General features: G+C 41.8%; 1 protein-coding gene across 1 annotated transcript; it reads right to left on the bottom strand.

Moving 5' to 3' along the window:
• Nucleotides 1-299: 299 nt before the first annotated feature.
• CCDC160 (coiled-coil domain containing 160) lies at nucleotides 300-9493 on the bottom strand. Its single transcript, XM_070290720.1, has 3 exons — nucleotides 8954-9493; nucleotides 7822-7879; nucleotides 300-1343 (listed from the first exon to the last, which is right to left on the bottom strand). Exon 3 carries the CDS (start codon nucleotides 1317-1319, stop codon nucleotides 348-350), a length of 972 nt encoding a protein of 323 aa, XP_070146821.1. The 5' UTR covers nucleotides 1320-1343; nucleotides 7822-7879; nucleotides 8954-9493; the 3' UTR covers nucleotides 300-347.
• Nucleotides 9494-11999: the final 2506 nt, after the last annotated feature.

The following is an 11999-nucleotide window of genomic DNA, read 5'->3' on the forward strand; positions in this document are numbered from 1 at the left end:
CACAAATGTCTGTTGATTTGTATTTATCAATGATTTGGTGAATCACTATATGTCTCTGAGTTAAAAAAAATATATATATATACACATAAATATACATATATATGTGTGTGTATATATATAAAGAGGTTTCTGAAACCATTTCTATTTGGACTTAGGCAATAAATTCATTAGAAAAAGAAAGCAGAAGCTTTGAAGTTAACATCTATAGCCTTTATGGATAGCCTGATTCACCAAACATGAAAACTATATCCTGTTCCACACGTTTTAAGTCATACACAGGAAAGCACAAGAAACACTGATTTGGCTCAATGATTTGCCCAATGAAAGGATTTAATTTTCTTTAAGTTTTAAAAAAAATCCCCCATAAAGTTGTCAGAGGTACCTGACGGTGTTACAGAAGCAAAGTGTTTTCTAAGCAACTCCAGGGCTCTGTTATTTCTTGCTTGTAGGGACTTCTCTGTTCTCAGTTCATTCTTGATGGCATTGAGCTCCCCATGGATTTTTTCCATTTCTAATTCATAATACAATTTCATTTCTTCTTTTAGGAATGCATTTCCAACCTCAGTCTGCCGCTTTAACTTCCTAACAGCTTCTTTTAAATCCTTGTTCTCAAGGCTCAACTTGTGGATGACCTCTTTGGCTTGCTGGAGCTCTTCAGTTAAGTTTTTAACATTTGTTGCTTTTTCAGAGAGGTCATTTCTTAAAGCTTGAAGCTCCCAGTCTTTCTTGGAAGTTTCCACCCCTGGTTCTTGAAAATTTAGGGGTTTTGTGGATACTTCTTTTTTGGAGTTCAAAAGTTCTTTTTCTGCACTTTCAAATTCCTCTTCAATTTTTCTGCATTTCAAATCAAGCACTTCCAGCTCTTCATTCAAAAGATTCAGGCGAAGTTTCGGAGACATTCCTTCAGTGAATTTCTTTTTCTTGTCTTTTTGTGGTGGAGTTGATAACTCCTTTGTACCCCAGGTAGGAAGCTCTTCTGTGCTATTAAAGCTTTCTTCAGTTGCAATGTCCAAATTAGATGATTCACAGGAGACAGACTTTGTGTCTGCCTCAGTCTTTGAAATGTTTATCTTTCTCTCTATTAAATTTGATTCTTGCTCATTTTCATTTGGTTGGGAAATAAATTCTTTCCTTTTAAATTTATTTTCTTCTAGAAACTTTCTACTAGACAAATTAAATATTCTTTCCATTCTCTTGGCCTTATCTAAACTCATTTGTTCAGAAGAAGATTCAAGCTGAGCAGCTTCGTCTAGAATATCCTGTGCACTGAAAAGAGGAGCAAACTTTTTCTCCTTCCAGTGTTTTCTCCTAGCATCCATTTCTTCAGGCACCTCTTCCAATTCCTGAAAAACAAAATTTAAAATCAAGGCACATATTTACACTGGCAGCTGGGACAGTGGAAAGAACTAAGAATCCTGGCCCATTGGTGAAAGAATCTAAATATTTGAGGGCTGGCACTCCCTCTAATTCACCACGCGACTCAGGCCTCAGTTCCCTCTTTTATAAATGGAAAGGGCTAAACTGGCTAAGTTCTACAGACCCTTCCAGCTTTAAAGTTCTCTGATCCTATGAAATATAACCAATAAATGGACAAGCGTGGCTATTTATTATAGAGAAAATAATCCTATGAGAAAGCAACATGAAAACAGATTGTTTCAAAACAGTATAAGTGATTTTTAATTAATAGGTAAGCCTGTGTTTCCAAAGTCCTTGATTTTTTTCTAGTTCTTCTTGGTTGGACTACTGTTTATTCATTCTTTAAAGTGACTAAAACATCAGTGCTTAATGCAATGTGAGCTGTTTTTGGTAAAGTATACCATGCAGACTTCCTTATGACTAACTCTGCCAAATGCCCTTCTGTCTTGACCTATAAATTCCTGTTATTCCAGTCTTGGGCTTTGCTTTTAGACAAGACTGCCAAGTGTACAGAATTCAATCCATTTTGACAGCAATTTCATGATGAGAACCGAATGTCAACAATTGGAAATACTAATGCCACCAAATGGGTTTCTTTTTCTAAGATACTGACTCCAAGTGTAATTTTTAGATGAAAAATTAGCCTATTAAACCAACAACCAACTTTCTAAATTTACAAAAGTTACAAGATATTTATTTTGTTTCAAAAGGAGTCTTCCCTACTCAAAGAGAGTCCATAACATATAGCTTTCCTAAAACACAAAAATATTTGATCAGCGACTACTTTTGAAAAAAGGGAGAAAGAAGGACCCAAGCAACACACTGATGGGCCACTGGCATCGGAAGCCACCAAACTGGTCACTGCAGTTACCGCTAAAGGGTGGGAAGAAAATGGAGGGGATCACTTTTCATTCTATACATTAAATTGCTGCAATATACTTGCAACATCACCACTGAGAAAAACCAAAGTATGTTTGCATCTATTTTTCCCATGCACACAAATATACTTTCATCTTGGTAACAAAAATGGCAGTTGTGTTTATTTTTAAATTAATGTTTTCTTTAATATTATTAAAGAGTATAAATGTTATATTATATTAATTAATATAGTATTTCATATAAAGATGCTAATAGTCATGCATGTTATCTGTAAAATTTTGGAAAATACAGAAAATCACAGACACACACACAGAAATATTCCTCATGATCCCATGGCACTGAGATAACCACTCTTTGGTATACTACTTCTCGGTACTTTTTAACAAATGTAGTTTAAATTCTAACAAATTTTTCTTGCTATAGACAATGAGAGAATAAACTCAATACCTACATGCCTGACACCTTCCCCCCAAAAGAAGAGGGACGGTAACTCATTACACCCAAGGATATATCTCCACTGACAAGTATTTGGCTTTGAGGAAAGGAAAAGGTACAAATATTCAGTGAAGGTGTTAAAATGATTGGTTCAAAAGCCATAACCCAAACTTTAAGTTTAGTCAATCAGACCACAGTAGTAAGTCGAGACTTGAAATTCATGATATGTATCAATATTTCCCATTGGAGTATCCTCTGCTTTCTCTTGAAATAGTCCTCTCTGACTTTGTTATCCTATTAGTCTCCATCCAGAAGCATCAATGATGTATCTGCCCTTAAAGACGAAGATGACCATAACTGCACTTGCTCTCCTCTCTAGAAACACGAATGCAAATACTGGGGATTATTACAGTGATCATAAAGGAAAGGAACAGAAAAAAGGGAAAAGATGCTAATTGCCAGTCACAGTTTTCAGCAGTCAAATTTTTACCAGACAACTCTGTAAGAGTTTAAAAATGCATCTAGGGAATTCCCTGGCAGTCCAGCAGTTGGAACTGTGTACTTTCACTGCTGAGGGCTCCGGTTCCAACCCTAGTCGGGGAACGAAGATCCCACAGGTTCTGCTGCTGCTGCTGCTAAGTCGCTTCAGTCGTGTCCAACTCTGTGCGACCCCATAGACAGCAGCCCACCAGGCTCCCTCGTCCCTGGAATAGATTCTCCAGGCAAGAATACTGGAATAGGTTGCCATTTCCTTCTCCAATGCATGAAAGTGAAAAGTGAATGTGAAGTCACTCAGTCATGTCCGACTCTTAGTGACCCCATGGACTGCAGACCACCAGGCCCCTCCATCCATGGGATTTTCCAGGCAAGAGTACTGGAGTGGGGTGCCATCACCTTCTCTGACAGGCTGTGCAGAGTGGCCCCCAAAATGCTTCTAATCAGGTAGCAGTGGGAGAGAGATTACTATTATTCTTTCTACCAAATTCTGAGTGAAAGGTATTGGTGAGGTTGACCAGGAAAGAGGTGTGCAGCGGGGCAAGTCAGGTGAGGCCACTTTATACTTGAAGATAGCAATAAGACAAATCTGAGATAGAGATCTGGCTGTAGATAAAGGTTAAAATAGAAAGCTCTTTTCATTAATGATTTTGCACCTTGAAAAAGTCACTCTATGTCCAACTCTCCCATAAATCTCTGGCTAAAAACATATATATATATATATATATATATATATATATATATATATATTTCTTTCAGTGTCACTATCTTTCTTTCCTGGGCCTCTGTACAATTTCCTGATACAGCCAATGCTTTTCACAGAACTGGGAAGAGTCCACTTATTTTATAACTGAGGCTCAAAGAAGTTAAATGACTTGTCCAAGTCCTCACAGCCTATAGTGGTAAAACTGAGACGCTGTCTCCCAGGTCAGTGCTTATTCTAAAATTTCTCTTTATTCTTCTGATAGGTTTCATTCCACAGATTGTAAGAAAACAACCCACTATTTTCAGAGCTTAGGTATTTTTTAAAGGGCCACAAAAGGAAAGAGGAAAAATGAATGGGGGAGGGTAAGGAGAATTGCATGTCACATATCAAAGGACAGAACAGAGAAAGGTTTGAAAAGCCTTTTGGAATTTCCCTCCCCTGGCTTACACAGGGCAGGGTCAAGAGGTCTCTGAACTGCTTCTTTCTCTCTCCCTTTCTTTCTTTCCTTTCTCTTTCTTTTTTTCCTCTTTCATTGGCAAGATATGCTTTAAGGGATTGTTCCCAAATCGAGTCACAGAGGATAGCAAAGCCCAGACTGAGGGTAAAAGGTACCAGGCTCATTTTCTCTTCACAAATTGTGCTCTTTGTTTTTTTCCGCAGAACAAGTACGACATTAATATTCTCTGGCAAAGACAAGAAATATGCTTTGAGACAATGACACTCCTTCCTCTATCCTGGCATAGCAGCCAGTTTGCTTTCAATAAACTTGACTAGGTAATGTGTTGCAGCATAAGGCAAATCAAACCAGAGCCGTTAGTGAGAGAATAAGCATGCCTTTTTAGTGGGTCAATTGCTAACACTTTTTATTACAAGTGCCTACCCAACACAATATTGGGTGTTGAAGGACCAAAGGGTAGGAGAAGGAGGTCCAAGAGGAATGAAACACTTAAAGAAACAAACAACCAGAACACAGGAAAACAATATAAAGTCATATGACAAAAATGATGTTAGTGGTCCTCTAAGCCAGTGATCTCCCAGAAGTCCTTGGGACTGCACTGCATGCTTGTCCATTATATGGCTACATGTATTCATTTGTGTCTGACGTGAATTGATAATGGACTCCTGATTATTCTAGTTAGTGTCTCTCTAAAAACATCACCATTCATCCTCTGGTAACTTCCTTATTTTTACAAAGGTAAAGTAGTAGTGCATCTTGGTGGAGTAAGGAAATTTATTGACTCATGGAAATGGTTTCTACTCACCTGAAGAATTTGGGAACCACTGATAAAATAAATTGAATATGATTTATAATGTAATATAACATAGTGTTAATTGTTCAGAGCTAAGCAAAGAGTGATCACTTATTGTGGATTTTTAGGTAAACTATTACATAAAAATCTTAGGTGAATGCTTATCTGTCTTCATATAGCTCCAGATACTAATACCCTGTTTATTGTGAAAAGAGAAACCCACTAAACTATCTCATTTTCATTTTCAAGGTATGGGGCCCTGGGGAATATGCTCATATTAAGATGGATAAGTGATCAAATATAGGAAATCTAATTATTTTCTAAAATATTCATACTTTAAATCACATGCTTTAGGGAAATTTGATGACATAAAAATCACAGGTCTTTTTCTCTATTTCCTTATCTCATTTACATTAGATTTTATGTGAAAATGTCAGGAGTATCTCTTTTGCATAAATCTCAATCTGCCTGCAAAAGGCAATTCTTCTTCCAGGCAGGGGGAACCAGGGACTGGGAAACCTCTAGAAACTTTTTCCCATCTTGTAACAGTGCTTCACCCCAAACTTTGTAAACTGGGAGCGATGTTTAGAAAAGGTCATTTCCAACCTGTGATGGACAACCTTATGTCATAACCCTCAGCCCTTCAGCCACACTCATCTGAAACTGTGGCTTTTAGTGACAGCTTAGGGGCAGTAAGGGGGAAGACAAAAGGCCCTTCTTAGCCCAGGGAACTTTTCTCCATTATTCTTGGATGGTTTCAGTTCTCTCAACCCTCAGAAAAACTGGTTGGCCAAGATAGGAATAGAAAAGTTTGATAGAAAGATCACTGGCCTTCCTTCATTGCTCAACTGTCCAATCTGTTCTCACATAAAAGCAGTAGTTCTCAACCTATTTTTCTGCTTCCCTTGTTCCCAAGCTCAAAACACTGCCACCATTACTCTCTTCCCTTGCTCCAGAAGATTCTGACCTGCCCCTTCTATGAGAGCTTCTCCATTATGAGGACTCTCCAAAGCTATCTGAAAGAAGGTGGGTAAATATGTTTTGCCATGCAAAATTGTGGGGGAGAAGGAAAAGAAAGTTCTTGAGAAAGAAATTGTGTCAATTCTGGTGGAAAAAAGACTGAAGAAGTCAGATATCTTGGCTCCCACGTTTTAGAACTTCATAAAAACTTACCTTTTGTGAACCTCAGTTTCTTCAGGTGTAATATACAGACAATATACCTTTTTCCAGGTGGTTAAGAGCAATTAGTGAACACGAAAATGCAAGCAATTTTATACTGTACACAATGGGTTTTGTTCTTTTTTAGATTTTCCTTACCTTCCCTTGGAACATCAACCAACAACCCAACCCTTTTCCAAAGATATGTGCTTCAGAGTTGCCAGTCTGAAGTCATCAGACCTCAGAAAAAGTCAGTTTAAAAAAAAAGAAGTACTGTTAAGGTAGGTAGAGGGGAACTTAAACTTGAATCTTACATTAATTTGAGCTGTATCTTCATGGAAGAATTAGCCCTAAATCCTGTAAGTTGTTGATGTCCCCAGATTTCCAAGCTAAATTTATTCTAAAGAGAAGAGTGGTAGCCTTTCTACACCAAAGAGATTTATATTTTTTAAATCACTAATTGCTTTGCCATGAACTTACCAAATGTCCCAATGTTTTTCAGAGCCACCAATAAACATGTTAAAAATATTACAATTGGGGCATCAGTTTGAAGATTAGCAAGGATGACTCTGCAAGTTTTTTCTGTGCTTCAGCATCATTTCATACAGTTTCATTTTACCAATATGCTGAGATCTCCTGGCATGTTATTCATCATTGTATCCCTTGTTTCTGCTGCTGCTAGGTTGCTTCAATTGTGTCCGACTCTGCGCGACCCCATAGACGGTGGCCCACCAGGCTCCCCTGTCCCTGGGATTCTCCAGGCAAGAACACTGGGGTGGGTTGCCATTTCCTTCTCCAATGCATGAAAGTGAAAAGTGAAAGTGAAGTCGCTCAGTCATGTCCAACTCTTAGCGACCTCATGGACTGCAGCCTACCAGGCTCCTCTGTCCATGGGATTTTCCAGGCAAGAGTACTGGAGTGGGGTGCCTTATTGCCTGGCATATAGTAGCCCTCAATAAATATTTATTGAGTGAATAATTCTTAATATTCTTCCTGAAAATTCTATAATGTTTTGATTCTAATTGAGTTTCTGTAAATAGTTGTAATTTTTCCTTTGGCTTATGAGGTTTTGTGGGTGGCATTTTAGGGAAATAACTTTTATTTTTCCCTCAAAGTTTATTTGGCTCAGCTAAAGTCTTTAGGATACTTTTTTTTAATATAAATTTATTTATTTTAATTGGAGGCTAATTACTTTACAATATTATATTGGTTTTGCCATACATCAACATGAATCCGCCACAGGTATACACGTGTTCCCCATCCTGAACCCCCTCCCTCCTCCCTCCCTGTACCATCCCTCTGCGTCGTCTCAGTGCACCAGCCCCAAGCATCCAGTATCCTTGTATTTCTATGAGGCTTTTTTGATAGTATACTGACAGTGCAGACTAATGGTCTTGTTAAAAGACTGAAGATTTATGTTGGGTGAGGCTCTGTGCTTCTCAACATCCATAGCAAGCTATCAACCAGCACAACGCTACTTACAGTTCCTGAAGTCCAAGGTCTTCTGTTGGTTGCCGCTGTTCTCCTTCTCCAGATTGAACTGAAAAAGAAAATGCCACAGCTTAATTAGAAAATATAATTAACCAGAATGCCCAAATCTGTGTTCATATCTGGGATGTAGCTTAAAATTACAAGTGATAGCTTTAATGTTGTTTGGCTGATCTGAAATGCAACATCAGACACTTTGAAGCAAGTTTTCATTTTAACTTGTCAACTCAATTTCCCAGCTATTATGCCAATAAGTCTTCCTTCCCCCAGCAACACAAATATCAGATGGGACGACAATCACGGTCGCATCTTACTCAACACTATACCTTCTTGCCTTTAGCAACTACTGAACAAATGAGCCAGCAGCCACAGCAACATGCTTGTTAGTAAGGAGCGTGCCAAGAGCCACGTTAGCAGAGGCTGGAGCCAAGGCCTTGGCTCCCTCCCCCAGAGTCCAGTTATTTTGAAAAACCATTAAAAAGGAATGTGGTCCCAGTTTTTGCCTTAATCTTTCAGGGTCCTCACATATGAGCCAAGTGTCCACTTCATGAGACAAACTGTCTTGTCTATTGTTTCACATTGAGAGCGAAGCCAAGAACCAATGACAACTGGCCCTGTGAACGGTTCTTACCCCCAATGCTTTGTTATTAGTGTGGAATTACTCCTTCCAGAAGAAAAGATACGAAGTCACCTTAATTCTGACAGGCTGAGTACCTTATTAGTATGAAAGTCACATTTTTGCTATAAAGCTGCATCTAAGCATGCAGTTTGGGGGTTTTCTCTGTAAATGGTTAACTAAACTCCTGCCACCGCAGCTTCCGTGCGGCTCGGGTGCTGCCCTGGACGCCACTGCAGGTGACACCTCCCACTTCCCCAGGCTCTACCCCATCTACCCCTTGGCTGGGAGAAAGCAGGGACGAAGCCTGACCCCACTCCTCCTTCCACACCCCGACTTCCACACCCGGTCACCTTCGTTCGCAAACGCCCGCCAGTTCCCGGCCCGGAGCCCTAAAGTGTGAGGAAACCGCAGTGGGCGTCGAGGCGGGGAGCACGGTGCCTCCGCCCGGGTCACCCAGGGAGGGCGAGGGGGCCTGGGGAGCCCCGGCCTGACTGGGCTCAGACCTACCTGGTGGCGTGGGTGGAGTCCAGTGGGCCCTAGTCCCTCTTCCCCGAAGACAGCCTCCAGCGGCGGGCAAATGACCTGGGTTCGGCGCTGGCTACCGCGACCCGGCCGGGCCGGCCGGGGGCAGAGCCTCTGCAGTGCAGCGCCAGCGCCGGTCGCGCCGTTGCCTGGCAACCGGCCGGTCCGATTTAAAGGGACCCGCGCGCTGCTGCCAGGCGCGCGGGGCCCTGCGCTGCCTGGCGGTCGTCACAACCCGCTCGAGCACTGAGCATGCCCGGTGGGGCGGGCGCTGCGGTGGCTTCTGCCTGCACGAAAGCCGAGCTCGAAGAGCAAGAGAGGAGTCAGGGAGGGAAGCAGCGAGAAACTGCGAGGCAGCCCCACCCATGGTGGGCTTATTACAGAGGGTGTGGGTGACTCACAAAGCCACCTGGACACTGCGATTGTCGGGGAGGAGGGAGTGGCACACGGATAATCCCTAGGCCTGCAGTTTAGTAACGTTCCCTCGAGGACGGTCAGCTCTGGAAGGTCGCCTGGGTTTGGTTCGGAGTTCCTGACAAATGTGGGAATTGCACGCCCCGCCCCCCACGCACATCCTTGCCAGTCAGCACAATGGTCTGGCCGGAATTTGTGCCTTTGACCGAGGTTCTAAGGGCCTGTATCAGGAGAGCATGTGTCCTGGTCACAGGCCTATGGGAGACCAGGCTCGTTCTCCAGCTAGCCCATGGTGTCCTCACCCATCACTCAGGAATTTCTCTAAACCACTGTTGCACCTATTTGAATTTAAAACCAGTTACTGGTAACTGGGCGTCCCTGATGGCTCAGATGGTAAAGAATCTGCCTGCAATGCAGGAGACCTGGGTTCAACCCCTGGGTTGGGAAGATCCCCTGCAGGAGGGCATGGGAACCCACTCCAGTATTCTTGAAGGCAACTATTCCAACACTGGGCTTCCCTGGTGGCTCAGACAGTAAAGAATCTGCCTATAATACGGGAGACATAAGTATCCAGTATTCTTGCCTGGAGAATCCCATGGACAGAGGAGCCTGGTGAGTTACAGTCCATGGGGTGGCAAAGAGTCAGGACTGAGTGACTAACACACACACACACACTCACACACACAGAGTCCAAGGCTACTGGCAGTGTAAAGTGGTTTCCTTTGATCAGTCCCAAGCTACTCTCTTCCAGCTTCAAAGGTTGCTCACAACTTTCCTGATTTGGTTGGGGAACAAGCCCATGTTCTTCATCATGTGATAGATTTAAGTCCTACTATTTTGTTAAATAAATTAATGATCTCTTCAGACTTTGATTAGCCTTGTTGCTGAATGATGATTCTTCCATCATCAAATTGGCTACACACACTGACTGTGCACCTTGGCTATAGTCTGATTGGTACCCAACCTGGGCTTAACGGAAAGATGGACTAGACAAAAGTTGTGAGGCCTGAAACAAAGAGGGACTGGAGTATCCAAAATAGTAATCCTAGTGACTTTCAGGAAACCTGGTATTTTCTAGGAAGTAGCAAGGTGAAAAGAAACTTTGGCTCTCAAATCTCAAGTGAAAGGAGGTTTATACACGTTTAAAAAAAGACAGTCTAAGGGCTTCCCTGGTGGTCTAGTGATTAAGAATCCGCCTACCAATGCAAGGGACACCATTTCCATCCCTGGTCCTAGAAGATGCCACATGCCAGAGAGCAACTAAAGCCTATGTGCCCGCAACCAGTGAGCCGCTGTAACTGGAGAAAGCCCGCGTGTAGCAACAAAGACCCAGTGCAGCCAAAAATACACAAACAAATAAATCTTAAAAAATAAATAAAGAGAAAAGGATTTTAAAAAGAAAGTGACAGTCTAATTTTTCAAGACCTAGCAAGGGAATGACTTAGAAACAAGACCAGGATTCTTTTCAAAACTTCTTGAGAATCAGATCTAACAGGTGTTTGGTGGCTGACAATGTTGTGTTCAGGTGCCTGGAGGCCTGGTTCTCAGTCTTCTTTTTTCCTCCTTAGAGAACCAGTGTCAACAAGAGTTGGCAGCAGGAAGAGGCTCAGTGCCAACATTGATTTTGTTATGGACCCCATCAGAATTAGTTTCTGGGATTCTGACAAAACTACTTTCCTTGACATTAAGTCTCCAAACTACTTTGCATTTTATCATGTCTATTTTCATTCTTTTTAAAGGGTTTCATGTTTTCCCCCTGATATAAGATCCTTTATTAATATAAGAAAAGAATGTTTCCTAGTTGCTCTGTGAGTCAGTTTCCCTATTCATACAATAGAAGTTATAAATGTACCTAACTCATAGGAATGTGGAGAAAGCAATGGCACCCCACTCCAGTACTCTTGCCTGGAAAATCCCATGGATGGAGGAGCCTGGTAGGCTGCAGTCCATGAGGTCGCTAAGAGTTGGACATGACTGAGCGACTTCACTTTTACTTTTCACTTTCATGCACTGGAGAAGGAAATGGCAACCCACTCCAGTGTTCTTGCCTGGAGAATCCCAGAGACAGAGGAGCCTGGTGGGCTGCTGTCTATGGGGTCGCACAGAGTCAGACACGACTGAAGCGACTTAGTAGCAGCATAGGAATGTTGTGAGGATTGGGTGAGTTAATAGCTTTAAATCCCTTAGAGTAATCCCTGACATGTTGTTGTTCAGTCACTAAATTGTGTCCGACTATTTGTGGCCCCATGGACTGCAGCATGCCAGACTCCTCTGTCCTCCACTATCTCTCAGAGTTTGCTCCAATTCATGTCCACTGAAACAGTTATGCTATCTAACCATCTCATCCTCCGCTGCCCTTTTTCACATAGCCAACCCTATATAAATGTTTGCTGTTATCATTAGTACTAATATTATCTTGTCTTATAAATTCATTACCCTCCTAAAATATAAACACACTGATGGAGGGCACTTCTATGGCAGTCCAGTGGTGAGGACTCTGCTTCCGTTGTAGGAGGTCACTCCTTCATGTGGTCAGGTATCAAATGGCAGAGTGTAAACAACAGTGAGGACAGAGATTTGTTATTTGAAGGTACTCAGACTTGGAGATAGGTTTTCA

This window comes from Ovis canadensis, chromosome X, assembly GCF_042477335.2.
Source record: "Ovis canadensis isolate MfBH-ARS-UI-01 breed Bighorn chromosome X, ARS-UI_OviCan_v2, whole genome shotgun sequence".
Classification (NCBI taxonomy): Eukaryota; Metazoa; Chordata; class Mammalia; order Artiodactyla; family Bovidae; genus Ovis; species Ovis canadensis.